The 18,765-nt window shown below is 35.3% G+C and overlaps 2 protein-coding genes across 2 annotated transcripts; one reads left to right on the top strand and one right to left on the bottom strand.

The window, feature by feature from the left end:
• Positions 1-57: 57 nt before the first annotated feature.
• Positions 58-2,158, top strand: LOC118269724 (uncharacterized). Its single transcript, XM_035584989.2, has 2 exons — positions 58-432; positions 666-2,158. Exons 1-2 carry the CDS (start codon positions 393-395, stop codon positions 971-973), a joined length of 348 nt encoding a protein of 115 aa, XP_035440882.2. The 5' UTR covers positions 58-392; the 3' UTR covers positions 974-2,158.
• Positions 2,159-4,789: 2,631 nt separating this feature from the next.
• LOC118275759 (protein disulfide-isomerase A6 homolog) lies at positions 4,790-18,590 on the bottom strand. The gene is made up of 8 exons (XM_050699161.1): positions 18,427-18,590; positions 18,141-18,334; positions 17,154-17,375; positions 13,317-13,478; positions 12,092-12,301; positions 8,241-8,395; positions 7,358-7,516; positions 4,790-5,761 (listed from the first exon to the last, which is right to left on the bottom strand). Exons 1-8 carry the CDS (start codon positions 18,446-18,448, stop codon positions 5,605-5,607), a joined length of 1,281 nt encoding a protein of 426 aa, XP_050555118.1. The 5' UTR covers positions 18,449-18,590; the 3' UTR covers positions 4,790-5,604.
• Between the last annotated feature and the right edge of the window lie 175 nt (positions 18,591-18,765).

The following is an 18,765-nucleotide window of genomic DNA, read 5'->3' as shown; positions in this document are numbered from 1 at the left end:
TATTTTTAACATGTCTTCATTCTTATTTCATTCGTTCATTGCAATCCATTCATTGTTAGTTGTGCATTCATTCAATTTCATTCATCCAATCGCGACGGTGATACAAATTACGATTTTGTCGTTTCGTTTATTTTTTAACTTTCATCGTTTCACAGAACGATGTTGTGTGCTAGTAAATAGACCGAAGAGAATTTAAAATATTCTGTTTTGTGACACGAACTCATTCAATAAAAATAAATTACTTTCACGTCGATTACTGTAAAGTGAAGTGCATTTACAGCGGAAATTCGAAGTTTCGTCGAAACTTTAACTAACTTGTTTTACGAGACGAATTAGGGAGCCCGAGTGGTAATTTGTGGGGCACTTGTCGCAGGAAGTCCGAGATATCAAAGATGATAAGTCTATTCGTTCGTGCAAGCCTTGCACTACTCGGTAAGTGGATAATTGATTTTTGTTTCTGTTATAATACTGGTAAATTATTTAAGATTGGCTGGTGCATTTTAGTACTGTTATTCTTTCATCATTTTCACGTCAACCACCTTATTCAAATCAAACAATAATAAAAGTTAGTTCCCTCTAGTACCTATCTATTATCCCATGTTGACTTAATTTGTTTGACCTTTTTTATTATATAGTTAATTAATTATATTTTTATATTGTTACAGTCTTTAACGCATTGTTGACTCCTGCGGATGCTTTACGGCATAGGGAGACAAACTATGGCACATATGACAGAGGCTACAATGGCTACAACGGTGACAATGGCTACCCTAAGACAGTAGTTGGTTCTTCCTCTGGACCTACACAGCCCCCTCCCCGACGAGGGTTGGGCATATCAGCATGGGGTATAGTATTCCTAGTTGTGGCCCTCATCTTGGCCGGAATGGGACTATACTACTTTTCCATCTGCTATGGTATCTGCAGCCCAACCACGAAAAAGTATGACAAAATGGGCATGCCTACTCTAGCTTAGTTTAAAAACATATTGCCTGGCCTGGCCCTGTGATTACATATTTCAAGATTCCAAGTATAGGAACTGAACACTGATAGTGTTTTAACAATTTTATATTCGAAATATATTTATAGCAAGTGCTGATCTGTTGTAGCATGTTAGCTAATTTGTAAATTAATGTAAAACAAGGACTGATAATGTCTCAAAAATGGGAACAAAATTATAACATTCCCACATATTATTAAGCTAAATATTAAGAGAATGAATTATTTTTAAAATGTTAAATTGTCACATGTTAGTTTTGTGAATGCGGCCTCAGAATGAATGAACATATCCTGTAGCAATTAAAAAGTAAGCCTAGAATGGTTGTGACGTACATAATATACAATTTTTATAAGCAACAAATGCAAAATTTTAAAAAAATTAGGGTGCTACTGGCTTTGGAGTAAATTAAACGGCTTTATAATTACAAAAGACTGTTTTGGACCAATAAGAAACAAAATCATAAATATATATCTACATTTTTGTAGTATTTTAGATGATATTTATTCATAGTGTCTGTATCATTAATGTGTTCATTAATGGTAGTTTGAATAATTAAATATTAGATGAAGTTTTATGACTGGTAATTAGCAGGATTATCTACAATAGTAATTACCTCGAACAAAAAAGGTGCCATACAAACGAGTACATCACCATATTTTCCTCATTGTGTGTTGACACCATTCTGTTGTAATCTAACTTTATTTAAGATGGATGTGAGTCACTGTTATCAAAAATGCAACACCAACAAGAGATAAATTCACTAGACTGACTGATTATACAACTCATGATAAAATGTAACTATGAGAAAGTGATAAAATCAATTATTTCGCTCCAGCAATGCAGAAAATGATAAAATGCGCAACTTTTTATAATTGAGAAACGAACTTGTAATTTATTAAACCTTAGTTAATTATGGTTGTGTTATCAGCCAGTGTTTACTGGAATTAGCATATAAGAAGGAATTCATCACATTATAATTATATAAGTAGTATTATTTGCTTATGTCACAGACTATAATTAAGCCAATTAAGCCTTTTATCAATGTAATCCAACATGATGCTGCCTGAACATAAAATCCTATATGTAAGACTGTACACAAATTAGAATAAGTAAATCATAATGTTCAAACCAATGCTCAAATAAATATTGTTATGTACACAATTATGTGGTTTAACTTTCCTGTTTATGGTTTAATTATAATTGAAGGACACCTGCAGATAATAATAGCGCCTCTCGACTCGTACCTGCATAAAATTTTATAACTAAAATTAAAATATATTACAGTATATATTACATGGTATACATTGTTCTCAAAGTATTCAGACTTATCTTATTCAAATACATAAGACTAACGGGTTTTTTGGAACAAATGTGTCGCCAGTTCCGTCGTGATTTATGGCTAACTATCGTTATCATTATCACGGACCATCAGCCCCAGGTGTACATTAAACCTAACAGCGTTTCCATTTATCATTACTCAGTAAGCCGGATAGATGATAAACAAAAAATACTCAAAAACTACAAATGCCCAATCATTCATTTCGTAGTAATTTCCCAAATACCGTTAAGACCAAACTATTTCACGGATGATTTAATCGAAGGTGTGTTTGCTTACGAATTTCTACTTAAATGTTGATTAAACTGATACGATTCGTTATAAACAAAATCAATAAATATGACGATTAGTTACTTGCTAAATTGTGATAAGGATTGTAAAGACATTCATCATTATTTTCGGAAGTAGGTAGTTTTACGTAGAATACCTGACGACCTCATGCGTTTACGTCATAGAAATTTTATTTCGTCATTCAAGAGAAGGGATGACGTACAAACAACACGCTGACTAAAATATTTCTCCTTATTTATGAGTAAATAATAAGAGCAGAATATTAAACCTGACTCAGAAAAAATAAACAGGTTTCTAATTGAAGTCAAAATTTTCGACTTGAGATGAAAATCACAGCATTGCGTTCTATGGACGGATGTGTTTGATTCTCACGGTCCTATGTCAAATTGAGGATATTATGCAAGAATGACATTCTTCTGTTACGAATTCTAAATTTTCAGATAATTTGATGTCGAATCAACGGCGTCACACACCGGTAACAGGATGCACTTACAACGTCCTGTCAGGAGAGAGATCAATAAGATGGACACACATAATATTCCTTATAGATAATTATATCAAAAATATTAAAAAAACAAGAGGTTGTAGCCAAAAAATTACGATATTTTCGAATCCCCCAAGTGGCGACAGCCCCTGTAGCCCGTAGTGATGTATTTTACGATTGATGGAGAGTGAAATTAACTTTAAGCAGTGGGCAGATTGGACCCACTTATCAAAATATCAAAGCTATTAACCTAATTTGCAGGAATTGTAATCAAGACACACTTGAAAAAGCGAATTATTATATTGTCAGATGCAGTGCACCAATGCAGTCATTATTATATTGACAGATGCCTCCCTGAAAGTACCTAATGCTTGTAAAAGTAACTTTTTTGAAGGGGGAGGGAATAGTCCTGTAGCTTCTCCCGCCAGGTCCGGAGCCGTGGTGGTCTGGCTTTTTGAGGAACGTAACGGGCCACATGGGCCCATACGCCCGGGTCTGGTGGCGTGCTACCCTTACTCGCCGTCCGTAGAGCCACACTTACGGTAGCTGGAGATCGTCCCATGGTCTCTGACGCCTGCAGTGTCTCCTACGCCGGCTGGGGCGTGACGAGGATCGTTGCCTCACGCGCTACACCTAATCCTTAGCTAGCATGACTGCTTCGCAGACGGAGAAGACGGCGTCCCATTTCCCTGCGCTCCGCACCATGGCCCGAACCAGAGTCAGACGCTAGAGGTCAGTCTTGTAAAAATAACAAAGGGAGTGAAAGTGCAAGTGAAAGTTTTCCGGTGTCCACAAACACGTGCCAAAAATTATCATAACATCGCGCAGTTTATTCTCAGAAGGGGTATGCAGGGAGGTGAACACATTATGTACACACCAATCGTGAATTGCTGTGCATTTTCGTTAGTTATAACAATACACATTTCCGAATTACTACTGAGAATTTTCAAGAAACCCAATACCAGTACCTAATATTATTTTGCGAATACGGGAATCGAACCCGCCTTCTGCAGTTATGCTAGTGAACACTCTACCTGAGGTAGTCAAAGTATTTAGTCCATGGCTAAATAAGGGTCCATAATAATTACACACTCATACAAATACACGCATTGTGTAAAATGTTTATCGTACATTACCATTATTATAGATAGTACAATCAAAGTATGGAACAAAGCATTATGTTGTAATGTGCGATCGTATCACACTTTGCAACCATTGACATCCATTACCATACTCGAGCCGCTAAGTGCCTAGTTTACCCGATATTATCACACTTTAACTTTTTGTGATAAAGAGTTACAAGGTGTAGCTTACACCTCATTGCCAGATTACTAACCTTACGTCATTATGTTAATAAAAAACAAGGTTAAATGACTAAAACGTGAACAATCTTATGTTCAACCATTTTCCTAGTCGAAGGATATCACGCAAATATTTCTGGGAAGTAGAGTGACCATATTTGTTGACAATAGACATTGTTACATGCATGCTGTATTTATTATATTATGTATTGTTAGAAATGGACTACATAAATACCTGATACCGTGGAATATTATACGTATTTAATTAACTTTTCCTTGTTTTATTATTTCCCCAGACGTCAAGCGCATAATAACGAAATCATTATGCACAATGGGATTTACAAGGTCCATTGTTATAGGAATAGGAATAAAACAACAAATGACTTAATTATATTAAAAATTTATTAGCGATTTTACAATTCATAAAATTATCCAAAATATCTCCTCACAACGATTACAATAAAAGCTTACCACGCTAAACCAATATTATTGGAAGAATGGCTGATGGAGAATTAATTCCAATCATTAACTAAAAAAGGTATCAGTCCTTTTATATTTTGTATCATGAATAAGAAATAATAAGTAAAATGATTCAGAAACATCAGTCATTACATTGCTCGCTAGAGCCGAGCTTATCAGCTCCAAACATTATGTTTTCAATTTGTGATCTTCAGATACGCTAAATATATCAGAAAATAAAGTAAATAACATGTGATGGAATCAGGGCTGGATTAACCATGTAGCTAGAGTAGAAATTGCATAACTAAAATCACCATTGCCTTAATTATTTTGGCCTGTAGATTTTGCTATAGACCCTAACTCATGCTTAATCCAGCATGGAATAAATAGTTCCTGTATTACTGCATAGTATCAAACTATGTTACATATTAATTTATCTAACAGTAAAACTATTCACTGGCTCACTTCAATAAAATACTATGAACAAATGCTCGAACCTGCAATCTTTCTATAAAGCAGAGATTTGATATGAATTTGTGTGTTCTCACTGCAGATAACTTCAAATGCACTCAACCACTGGTACAGTTTATGAGATACGAGTATCTTATAGCGTAGCTAGGAACCTTCTAGAAATAATTAAATAACTTTAATTATGTTTTTTAGTATGTATTGTGCCTTGATCTCCATACAAAGTATAGTCCCGCCTAGCTACGTTTGTCTAAGTCACTGTTTGCACTTATAACTCATCCTTCTCAAGGTCCACGTCTGATAGGTCGATGTCCTCTTCCTGGGGCAGTTCACCGTCCTTGCCGTCCCAAGCGTCTGTCGACACTATCTTGGGCATCTCAGCGCCTCTGACTGGGGCAGTCTGGCCGCGACCGAATGACAGGTCCCTGTAATCAAGAATGCCTTTAAAACTCCTGATAGTAAATAAAGAAAGACAGGGTTTTGAGAACTTTTGTAGCAAGTTTTTATATATTTGTGCAACATTGGAACAGGTAAAATCACACATTCTATAATAAATCTGGCTAAAGTATTTCTAGATGCTTATGGGGAAAAACGTCTAATATTTCCTCGAAGCCTGCATAAATGTTATCTTACAAAGAATAAGTTTTTGTCTGCACGGTTGGCGAGTTTGGTCAATCAACAAAATGCTTTTTTCTTCAACGTCTTTACGCGGCATTGGACATCTATGATTATAAGGTCATTCAGTTCGGGCATAGAGCAACGCGGACCTCGTACGGAGGGGAGTAGCCATACGCAGGTGTTCCCCTCTGCCAAAGTACAAGTCCAAATGGTCCTATGCGAACAACAAAACTAGTTGCGGGTCAGACTGATCACTAGACTGAATCGGGTAGCGCGTAGAAAGGACGTCCGTCGAAAATGCCTAATTGTTCAGTGTTCTGCTGCAAAAAGCGATCTGCCAAATCAAATTTGGAAATAGATGGGCTTACCTTTCATATGTAATTAATTTTTAGTCTCCCTATTACTATTTAATTCTTTTATAACGTAAATATTACAATAAATTAAGGTTGTGTTGATTCGGATTTGTTTAGCAACACAGACCGCGCGCTCTCATACAATAAGCAGATTGGTCGAGCGACTAATCCGTGTTGATATCGGAGCTCTCACTACAACTAGACAAAAGTGCTGTTACTGTGTTGTAGAGATATTTATCGATAAAATTATATTATTTGATTTGAAATAATATTCTTATACTGCGTATTAGCTACGATAATTTTTAAATATTAAAATTACACCTACATAATACTTAAAATTATTTCAATATAATATTAAAATGACTAAGTGTGAACATTTTTTTGGCAAGCAATCTAGTGGATAAAATTATAGTCCTGTACTTAAAATACGTTAAAAAAAAAATACAAATGAAATATTTGTATTTTTTTTTAACCTGATTTCCCTAACCAAGTTATCAAATACATCGATAATTCATATCGACTATTGCACAGCCACATTTGTCAATGTACTTTTAAGAAATGTTTACATTATTTCGAATGTTGCGATAGAGAATGTTTCGATGTATGTGTGAAATTGTGTTTGTGATGTTTTAATTGTTTTGTGTGAGTGTCGTAGTGACAGGTAATTGTTTTTGTGTGCGTGTGAGATTTCCCCCCGCAAAAATTGACAGACAGTTTTGTACTAGAAATAAACGCTATGGCTACTCCCCTCGGTACGAGGCCCGCGTTGCTCTATGAGTTCGGGATTGAATGGAATGTAGATGTTCTGAGTAATAAAGTAATAATAACATACACTCGTAAAAATATAAAAAGTTCTCAAAATTTAAAACTCGATATACAGCGCTTTTGCTTATTTGTTTTGACTTTGATGCACACAATACAGTAAAATACATACTTAGGGCGAACTTTTAGCCATATGGCATTCTCTACCAATCAACATATAGCATACTGTACCTTTTATAACAAGTCTACCAACTCCACAATTTTGTGAAAACAAAAAACACCACTCACCTAAGGAACTCGTTGATGCCAGTTTCGGAGAAGGATCCCCTAAGTGTTGAGAACTTGAGTTTCTTAGCGTTGACTACTGCCATGGCGGGGTAGCCGAAGCCGCCGAGTTCCAGAGACTCTTCCAGACCAAGTTGGGCACCAGCTTCAGCCCATACCCATCTGGAAATGAATAAGCCATTTAGTACAATTACATATCAGTCTGGGTAGTGGAGATATTAGGAAACTTCCTAATGTATTGGAGGTCTATAGACAAGCAGTCGATTGCCACTGTTCATGATGATAGAGTAATGATTAGTGCTGATCTTTACTAGTGGAATAAGATGGGCAAACGATCTGACAGGTTGCTTAATGGTAATCCATCGGCGCCACCCATAGACACCCCGCAACACCAGAACAGTTACAAATACATCGCCGATATTGCAAGGGGAAAAAGAGATATTAAGTCGGTACTCTCATTCTTACGCCATATCACGCTGTAATACGGCATACTTTGCCAGTGTTAGGGCACACAGCTTGCAACGTCACGCCTTTTATCCCCGGAGGGGTAAGCGAAGGTGCATATTACGACACGTAATGCCGCTATACAATATACACTCACTTTTCACCACTTGAGTTATAAGTCCCATGTAATAGGGGGTAAGCCTATTGCCATATACCGGGCACAATTCCGGACTCCGTGCTACTACTGAGCAATTTTCGAAAAACCGAAGAAAGCTCAGTAATACTTTGCCCGAACCCGAGACTTCTTGTCCGGCAGGCGCATTTGCGGCCACTCGACCAACGAGGCAGTCCAGCGTGTTACAATTTTATTCCGATTTTCTATAGGACAGATCTTTCAAGATCGAAGGTAGTATATTATTCCAACTGTAGCTGTTGTACTCACCCCCACATCTTGTTCTTGTACTTGTCTCCGAGCCGGGCGAGTATGGCGAGGTAGTCGTTGCGGCAAGCCGCGTTACAGTCGAGGATGTGGGGCAGCACCGATACCACGCACAGCGGCTTCTCGCTGCACGCCTGCATTGTTGCTTCGTTGACAACCTGCATTAAACAAATAAATATAATTAATATATTTATATATGTAGTTAAGATGGTACTTCTGACTGTAGGAACTCTTGTGAACGTATTTTTTCATGGAATAAGAGGCAAACGAATTGATATATCATTTGATACATATACATATCGTCACGCCTTTAATCCCCGAAGGGGTAGGCAGAGGTGCACATTATGTGGCACATAATGCCACTGTGCCACACCCACTTTTCACAATTTATGTTGTAAGTCCCATGTAATAGGTGGTGAGCCTATTGCCATATACCGGGCACATTTCCAGACTCCGTGCTACCACTGAGAAATTTTCGAAAAACCGAAAAAAGCCCAGTAATACTTCGCCCGACCCGGGAATCGAACCCGAGACCCCTTGCCCGGTAGTCGCACTTGCAACCACTCGGCCAACGAGGCAGTCATTTGATAATCACCAAAAAACAACCGCAATACTACAGTAACGAGTGCATACATACATTTCCTTTTATAAAAGAAGGACACTATTTTCTAAGTTACGTCTAGGTAGGTAGACGGTTCTGTAGTTTTTATGAATTGTCTTTTTTATATATACTAACTTATGTTTAGCTATCATGCTGTGAAACACTGCATTTAAATGCCTGCAGACATATGCGCATTTGTTTGTTCATATAAGAGTTCACGTTGGTTAAATTAGCATCAAATGTCCGTAAAGGCGTAAAGTCTCAAGTAAAATCATGTGACAGGTTTAGTTAGGGTAGTTTAGGCTGTTTCAAGATTTATAATATAAAAATAAACCTATAAGGTGAATCGAGCGAGTATGCATGGAGGCATCGGTAGATGGCGCTTTAAGTATCATAATGGAAAATATCGAAAATATGGCAAAAATTAAATAACAATGAATTTTCTAAAATAATTGGGTTATATTAAAATGAAATAAGGGAAAAGTCTAATGAGTTATATAATGTCTTTACATACTCTAATGAGTGGGCATGAACTACTTAGTATATCACATACCTATTTAATATTTTGTAAACCATATTTGACAATAATTACGTGAATTAACATGAATAAAAAGCTACAATACGACGTTCAATAATATCGCTATATTTTACTAACAGGCTGTACGACTCGGTAAAGGTGTCTCAACGCAATTTCCGTACCAAACAGGTATCATTAAGGTTTGTACTATTTGCTTCTTTCACCTGCAAGTAAAATGTAGCAATGATTGAATGATTTAATCCTAATTAATTTGAAAAGATATACTGATTTTATTGATATTTAGAACTAGTGGGCGACTTCTAATCTAAACTATCAGTGGGTAGAAACAGGCAATCTATGCAACGTCAAGCCTTTTATCCCCGAAGGGCTATTAGGCAGACGTGCATATTACGGCACGTAAGCCGCTATACAATGTACACCCACTTTTCACCATTTGTGTTACAAGTCTCATGTAGGTAATCGGGAGTGAGTATATTGCCATATACTGGGTACAATTCTGGACTCCGTGCTACCACTGAGAATTTTTCGAAAAACCGAAAAACCCCAGTAGTACTTTACTCGACCCGGGAATCGAACCCGAGACCCCTTGCCAGGCAGTCGCACTTACGACCACTCGACCAACGAGGCAGTACAATGAATAATAGTTACTTTTTGGTTTTTAGTTTATAGAAGTCAGTTTTTTAAACGTAGTTTTTAATTCCAATATGTTAATAGTACGACGACCAACCTAATGGTAGGGGTATAAAGCATATAATTATGTTTTTTGAACCACTATTAGACATGTCATATGGCCTTCAATAAAGTAATTCCATTTCTGGGCTATGGTTATTTGGAACCCATCATTAGCCACGGTACAAAGTTTCATGTAACAATCTATTAGGAACATATTCATTTTTTTAACTTGAACATACTATAAATTTAGTTTTTTTCTAGACATAATAAAATCTTGTTAAACATAAAAAAACACAGTTTTCTATTAACTATGAAATTGTTTTCCATAGATATAAATAAACTAACTTCCGTCAACCGCTTCGCCCGGGTTCTTGTTGGATGAAAATCCTATAACACAAGTCAGCCCTGTCTGTATACTAAATTTCATCAAAATCGGTTCAGTAGTTTCAGCGTGATTGACGGACAAACATCCATACAAACAAAACTTTCACATTTATAATATTAGTGCGATGTATGTACATTTCGTACATAATGATATAATATTTTCAAATCACCTACAATACCTTTCCAATTCGTAATAAAGGTATTTTCTAATGGTAATTTCTAATGAAAACCTACGTAAATATGAAACCTTTGTTATGTTTTCAGTACTCCATTAGGTCACAAGCTTCTTCTATTACCATTTCTCATGAGAATTGTCTTTTTAGTAAATATTTAGGTAATTGCTATCTAGTATTTCTCATGTCGGGATGGAATTAACTCTATTATTTTACATAATATATGTTGTCACATGATTCTAGCTTACCCCCTTTTCCTGTAAGTTCATGTATGTTTTATTTAGAATTTTCTAAAAATAACCGGTTTTTACTACATGCTTATAAATATTCAATACATACACCAAACTAATGTTTCTTACAACTTTTTTCTGTCTGTTTGTTTATTCTGGCTAATCTCTGAAATGGCCGAACCGATTTTGATAGGACTTTCTTTTTGAGGTAGCGAAATGTGCTAAAGAGTAACTTACGCTGCTCTTATTAGTCACAAAGTCCGTAATCAACGCGAACGAAGCCGCGAGCATCAGCTAGTATAATTTTAAATTAAATTAAAATTAAGCTGTTTACCAACATTCTAACGCGTATATAGAGTTAAAGCAATTTATTTTTATAGAAAAAAAAACATAATAATTTACTAGTTTGAATTTAGTACGCATTCAATCCTCGGAAATTAAATCCTTCAACAACTTAGCAGCCATATTAAGATTGATTATTTTTCTAAACAAAAACATGTTTAGATTAGCCATTGCAAATGGTATACTAATCTAAAATTTAGTGACGATACTCTATTGTGAGTACTGTGATGTTTAGTAATACTAAATTCAAACAATAAATCAATCGTGTCACGTTTAATATAAACAAATAATAATCAGAGTTCTTATATAAGCCGTGAAGCCGTTATTATGTTTATTCACGCTGCGGCTCAATCGCAATAAAGTTTACTTTATGACATATTGGAAATGGCGCAAGTTCCTCGTTGCTCTCAGTCAATTTACAGACGTGTTGTGTGAAGGGTATCAGAGTTTATTTAAATATATATTTTAAATCTCGATTTGGGAAGTATGTTAAAGGAAGTGTTTTGTGACGCGACGATAGAGGTTTGTGATTATATTTAACTAGTTTTTTTTATTAAATTTGATTCTTATTAGTTGTTCTTGGACTAGAAATGTCTATTTCCCTCCCCTTTGTCTTATTTTTTTAAGTTATTTATCGCATTTTAAACTACTGCAGAATGTCACATAATTTCTTCTATAGGCCACATAGTTCCTAAGTATTAATGGTTTAATTGAAATGATTTAACTTTGAGGAAGTGATATAGCTATGTGGAACTCTTTTTTTAATCCTATTCTTTTTGGGGCTTTTATCAAAGATAATGTCAGCGCCATCATACCCTTTTTACATTACTTGTCTATTTCTATGTGGAACTCGTACACCTTTGCATGCCCGTAGGGGAATAAAAAAAAACGTTTTATTAAAATGTGAACCTTACCTGAATAATCTCAGGAGCGGGTACATTCTCAGCCAGTTTTTCAAGGGCGAATGACACGATGTCACTGGATGTCCTGCCTCCATTGTAGTCCTCAGCAGAGTCGTAGGTCTTCTTGCCTGATGGGAAGTACTTGATGGTTGGGTACCCTTGGACTTGGAAGCGTCCAGCCATCTCCTGGTGAACTGTCGCGTCGAGAGCTCCTACTTTCACCTGAAAGGTTGAGGTAATAATTTGTTTATTTAATAATAAATTAATAATTATAAAGCAAGGATATGGTTAGTTATGATTAGATATTTCTTTATTATGTTAAGTGTTGTATATGTTTATTGCCCATACTAATAGTTAATATTACATTAGGAAGTTAACCAATGCAGATATTTGATTATTGTCTTCACTGACAATAGTTTTAGATTGTGACTAAAACTTTTAATAAAAATAAAACTAACGCATTTATTTACTTCATTCAAGCATTAACTGCCTAAAGAAAACTGTTGAAGGCAAATCCTCCGCTAAGTGTCGGTCGCCAGTGACTGACGTGGCGGTTAACGTGTTAAACATCGAAGCTTTTACACATGTGGGAAAGAAATATAAAACTTCAGCTTTTATTAATTAACCACAACCAATACCAATAATGTGATTGTGATAAACTAGCAGTCAGATATTAATATTATATTCTTAACAAATTACTAAGAATGAGTGTTAATTACCAATGCTCGCGTTATCGGAATATAAGCTTACACACTTTGATAAGCGAGCGACAAATTGATTAAACGCTCAATTATTTTAGCTTAATAATTACCGTTAGTTTATAACACAATTTCATTCCTATTTCATTGTTAAAGACGGTAAACGGTAAATGGTAATTATGTAGTTTGACTAAAATGTAATTAAATTGTAGATAAGTAATTGAAGTTTCATACATTTAAAATGTATCTAATGGAACTTTTTGACGGCATAGTTACTCTGATTAAGTCTGTAATTATGGTAAATAATAATTTATCTTATCTTTTCCATTTATTATCTTTGTTATCTTAAAAAAGATGAAGCTGTAGTCTGTTTAAATTTTCCCAGTATTGAACATGATATCCATTTTAGGCATAGCTAAATATACTAATAAGTATCGCCTAATATTTTCCAAGACCCAATTCTACTAGGTTGGGCCTTTGGTAACCTTACTCAGACAGCCCAAAAGGCCAGGATTAAAGTGGAATATTGTTGTACTAACCTTGCCCTTAAGTTCAGTAGCTGCCTTAGCCCAGTGTGGTTCGAGGTTCTTGCAGTGTCCGCACCACGGAGCGAAGAACTCCACCAACCATAGGTCATCGCTGTCCAACACCAGTTTCTTGAAGTTGTCGTCTGTCAGCGTGATCACGTCAGAGTCGGATGACTGCAAATACCAAAGGGACGGTTCAAAAAGCTGTTATAATCATGTTAAATTGCTGTAAACTTTATGACTGGAGAATAAGGTTGAATTTTCTGTATAGTTTCTAGAAATTGTATTATGTGTTAGTATTATGGTGGAAATAAATGAGAGATGAGTCTTTTGTACCTAATTTCCTAAGCATTGTGTACAGTGATAGTTAATTAAAGATTTCTTTATGACGAAATGTAAACTCATTCATTATGTACCTAAGTTCGAAGATACTTCCGTAAGTGGTATAAATGTTATTATGTTTTGTAAATTGTAAGTTGGCAGTAAGCCATTTTGTTACAAAGAAAAGTATAATAAAAATAGTTCTACCCAGAATAATAATCCACAAACCACGTGGCAAAGCTAACGACCTATTGTCTAGAATAATCTATTGAATAAATAAAATTTTATACACATTTCCTTTATTGCCTACAAACTGATTTTATGTAAGTTTTACGATGAAAGGGTTAATAGTAATTGAAGAACAAGCTTGCTTATTACGGCATTAAATTAAGACGTCAACGTATAGCATTGCTAAAAGATCCTTTGAAAACAAATTGGCACTTTTCATTAAGGCTATACAGAGCTGAATATAAGTAGAGTTCAGTAGTATTGAAGAGATTATGTTCAGCACTGCCTACACGTAACACTAAGCTGTTGATGACAAGTCATTGAAAGAAATTGACTGCACGGTTGGCACGGTGGCAACCGGCTGCCGCGCAACGTGTAGCGGGTTCGATTCCCTTTGTATGACTCTTTGTGTGATCCACAATTTTTTATTTCTTGTCTGGGTGTGATGTGTATGTGAACTTGTATGTTTGTAAACGCACCAACGACATAGGAGAAAATACAAGTGTGAACTAGTGTACGAGTGGAACGATGACGGAACTGAACAGTTTCCTACACGATCTCAGGTCTGCAAAGCTACTATGCATATCCACTTACTAACGATGGGCTGTAAGGTTTGTTGCTACCACTATGTACTTGAAAAACAAAGGCTGTACCATAACTACCACTAAGTACTAAGGAGAAAAAAAAAAAACGGTCGAATTGAGAACCTCCTCCTTTTTTTGAAGTCGGTTAAAAAGTACCCATAAAGGCTGTAGCCATTAGGTACTCAAGGATCGAAAGTACAGTTCATTATAATATTAAGAAGTGTCATTGATTTCTTATTGATCTTAAAACGAGGTCAGTAAGTTCACTGACGTGTCCCAATAGAATCGCAAAGTGTGTATGCGTAGGAGTCGAGTGGGCGCCGACGCACGACATGCGACGAAAGTTTATTTCCTACTACACCACCTACGTCAGAGATTCTCCGATTGAGAAAGAAAAACAACGAATTCTTGGAATAAACTGGAGGCGAAAATTAAATGTAATCTTAATTTGATAGTGATTCTGAAAAATTAGATTGTCTTTCAGCTATTTGGAATGATAAGGTTCCGGTTCAGTACCCTAGTTATTTTGCAATGAATTTTTTTTATGAGATGAGATGAAATGAGATGAGGCGCCTGACCGTAAGCTATTACTGAGGATCATGAGCAACAACACCATATGCGTTAAAAATGCAGTGCCGACACTTAGGATAGCAAGCTCTTTTCTTGAAGGTTTCCATTTCATATACGGTTCTATAATACCGCAGAATACAATTCATTTCACAGTTTTTTAGTGCAGCCTGTGCAGGGCAGAAAGATCTCCTAGTTGTCGACTCCTAGAGAAACCGACGCACAATAGAGACTACTACATGTACGGAAAGAGACTGATAATGAGATGACATCTTCAAACAAGTTTATAAATGGGCTAAAGTTCAGCTCCTAACCATATTTAATTTAAAGATTGACTAGCCATAAATGGTAAACGTAGGTGGAATAGCTGACGCAATTTGTGAAATGTTCATGTAGGTTTTATTGGTTACGAAATCTTGATCTTTGATATATGTATAATTTATTTTAACTTCTAGATCTTACTGTAATAAATTATGAGTTGACTAGTAGGGACATACATTTTATTTTATGGATAAGTAATCCAAATCCATTTTCTTTTGAGTAGGTTTTGGTAGGGTTGTGAGATAAAAAAATCTGATATTTGAAATCAAATCATGTCTTCCTTACTTATCTTTCCGAAAAATAATAATAACAAAAAAATTAGTTTAATCTCGCTCCTAAAATAGATAAACTGTTGACAGTAGCTACTACAAGCACAGCTCAGAGATAAGGTGTCATCGCCCTTTCTAGTGCATACTTTGAGAAACCACGATGTTTAGACATATTTGAAATATCTAATAAGTTATGAAGGAAAGTTCTGTTTAAGAGAATTTGTGGTAAGTGATTAGCGCTACCATTGGACACCCACAACACCAGAGGCACAAATGCGTTGACACTTAAAGGGTCGTAATTATGAAGCATGGCTAGGTGCATACACGTTTCTTTTATCTCAAAACATTTGATTAAATAGAACGTCAGTATTTTGTGTTCTTTGAAATACACGTGTATCAAATAATAATAATGTTTACGTAGAAAATGCAACAGCTGTAGCCACTATAAGAAGAATAACAATGCACTTTGAAAAAATTCATTATTATTTACATATGTAATGACGTCATAATTTAATTCATAATCATTGTTGTAAAGGGCAATATGAGAAGAAATTATAGTAATACTTTTTATCCCTTTTCATCCTTGCATATGGCGGCGCTTGACAATGGTAGCATTTTCGTAAACTAAGCCCTTGCCTTGGAGTACATATTTCAAGCGCAGTAATGCTTTTATAATTTTCGGTTTCTCTGCAACGGATATATCGCCACGAAACAACTGAGACTGGAGTAATTTGAACTTGTCTATAATAGTTAATCTTTCGCTATCTTCGATATTCTCTGTTGTCGTACTTGTAGTTGTTTGAGTCGTAGTCGAAAATATGGTAGAATTTTTCAGTGCATATTTCTTTTTTAAGACCTTTTTAAACGGCTGATTCTTCCGAAGCGAGTTTGTGTTACCATGTATATTGGGCCCATAGAAATCTGTGGTATTTGTCTTACAAGTGGCCTGATTCATCGGTTCTTGAGTAACTTTCTTAGACCGTGACTGTTTTGAAGGTTTTCTAAGGGCTTTTTGGGCTTGTTTCCATGGAATGTTATGGCCATATATTTCTGGTTCAGATGGCTAGTGGAAATGTATTTATGTAGTAATGCTGGTAGTGTTAGTCATTGTATTATTTAGTAAAAGTAACAATGAAGACTGAATGTAATACCTAGACCTAGGTGTTGTATTAGTATTGTCAGTGAATTGAAACCTAATGTTATTTACATCTACCATAGTTATTTGTAAATACTTAGCTCATATGATTGCATCATACATGCATGTGCACAAGACAAATATCTAACTTTGATACAATTTACAATAAAAATGAATCTTATAATTATTTCCTTACACTTATTATTGCGTGATTGTACTACTAAACTATTAAGTAAAGATTAAATAAATTAAAAAAATACATAAACTAGAAGGATGCATCTAGAATAAAATATATTGGTTGTATGTTAATATATTGTTAGAGATAGTTCTTCTATTACAAATTATTATTATTTTTATTGTGATTTTCTTTATCCTGTTCAATAAAAGCTTTTATTAACCTATCAATACTTCTCAAAACTTGTACCTTGTGTGATGAGTCATCGGATCTCTTTCCAAGTCTCTCATAAGCCTTGCTCTTCACTGCACTCAGAGCAGCATCAACGAAAGCATCAGCTGACCTTGCGCCCTTGTATGGAACATGTTTACGACCCGTAAAGATCTTAATTGTGGGGAAGCCAGACACTCCATAGTCCTTTGCGAAGCTTCTGTGCTTGTCTGCGTCTATAGCTCCCACTTTAACTATACCCTGGAAAAAGAAGTATGTTTAATTGTATGGAAACAACTCAAATATATGGAGATTGTGAGTGCTACATGGGAGTGATACATAGTAACTGGTGAAAAATTTATGTCATCAAATTAATTAACAAAGAAGGCAATTTTTATTTAATTGCTTAATTCATTCAAGTCAGTTTCTAATTGGAATTTACATGGTTCTTTAAAACTACTAGTTATGAAAGTACAAGTAGAATGTTTATTACATTTATTTTAACATCTATTTCACTAATGAAAAGTGTGTGGAAATTAAAAGAAAAAAAATCTTAACAATTGCTTATTTCTTGGCTCAAAATTAAGGAAAATATTTTATTGATTTTGGAATTAATATACCCATTAAGAAAACTTGTAAAAATACCCTTCCTACAGTTAGTATTAAAATTAAATGATGAAAAATTCTTCATTCAAGTTTATTGACCTTTCATTATAAAACATGGTACCATGTACTTTCTATGAATTTTCTAGAATGTCATCCCACATATTAAGTTATTAGGATAAAACTTATGTGGGATTTAATTCAATGTTTATATGATAGTGCAATTTCAAATAAGTTTGCGCAGAATAATTGGAATTCACGGCTGAATTAGAAATCGCTATTATCTAACAAGATTCTTACTACAAGTAACTTGAACGTAGGTAGCTACTTACGAGATTTCATGGCATAGTAATGAGACTTAGAACGATTGTTTGGATAGGAATTAGGTAGTTGAACTTTTATAAATGTTAATTGAAAACGTACCTTCAGAGCTTTGGCCGCTTTCTTGTATTCAGGCACTAAGTTCTTGCAGTGACCGCACCACGGCGCGTAGAATTCCACCAACCACACATCATCTCTATCTGTGACTAGTTGATAGAAATTGTCAGGGTTCAGGTCCACCACGTCCGAACTGGAGTCATACAACGCCAACCCAGACCCCACACACAATAAAATACCTAAAATAAAAGATTAACATTACAACCGGCACCTACAAATTTTACAACATAACGAATTGATTTCACACTTTAATTATGTTATTTAAACATACCCAGGAAATAGGTGTGTAACATTGTGTTGATTATATTCTACTTAATTTAAAAACTATAAAAACACCGACTATTTTTTAATGAGATCGCACAACTTATCGGCTAAACAATGAGCCGTGCTGAAATAAACACGTCAATCTTTTTTGGCACTCCAAAGAAAGACACGATATTGTCAATGGAATTCGTGGACGCTCAGTATTGGCCAATTCAAAATTCGCGCTAATGATTTTAATCTTTTCTCGAAGAATGAAGTCTATGGTATAAAAATATTTATTTATCTTGGCAACTCTACAGCTACACTTTTAAGTAACCCTTTCAGCGCTAACACTAAATTAAAAAAG

Source organism: Spodoptera frugiperda, chromosome 15, assembly GCF_023101765.2.
Source record: "Spodoptera frugiperda isolate SF20-4 chromosome 15, AGI-APGP_CSIRO_Sfru_2.0, whole genome shotgun sequence".
NCBI classification, from domain to species: Eukaryota; Metazoa; Arthropoda; class Insecta; order Lepidoptera; family Noctuidae; genus Spodoptera; species Spodoptera frugiperda.
The sequence above is the reverse complement of the archived record's forward strand: the minus strand, read 5'-3'. Positions and strand labels throughout refer to the sequence as shown.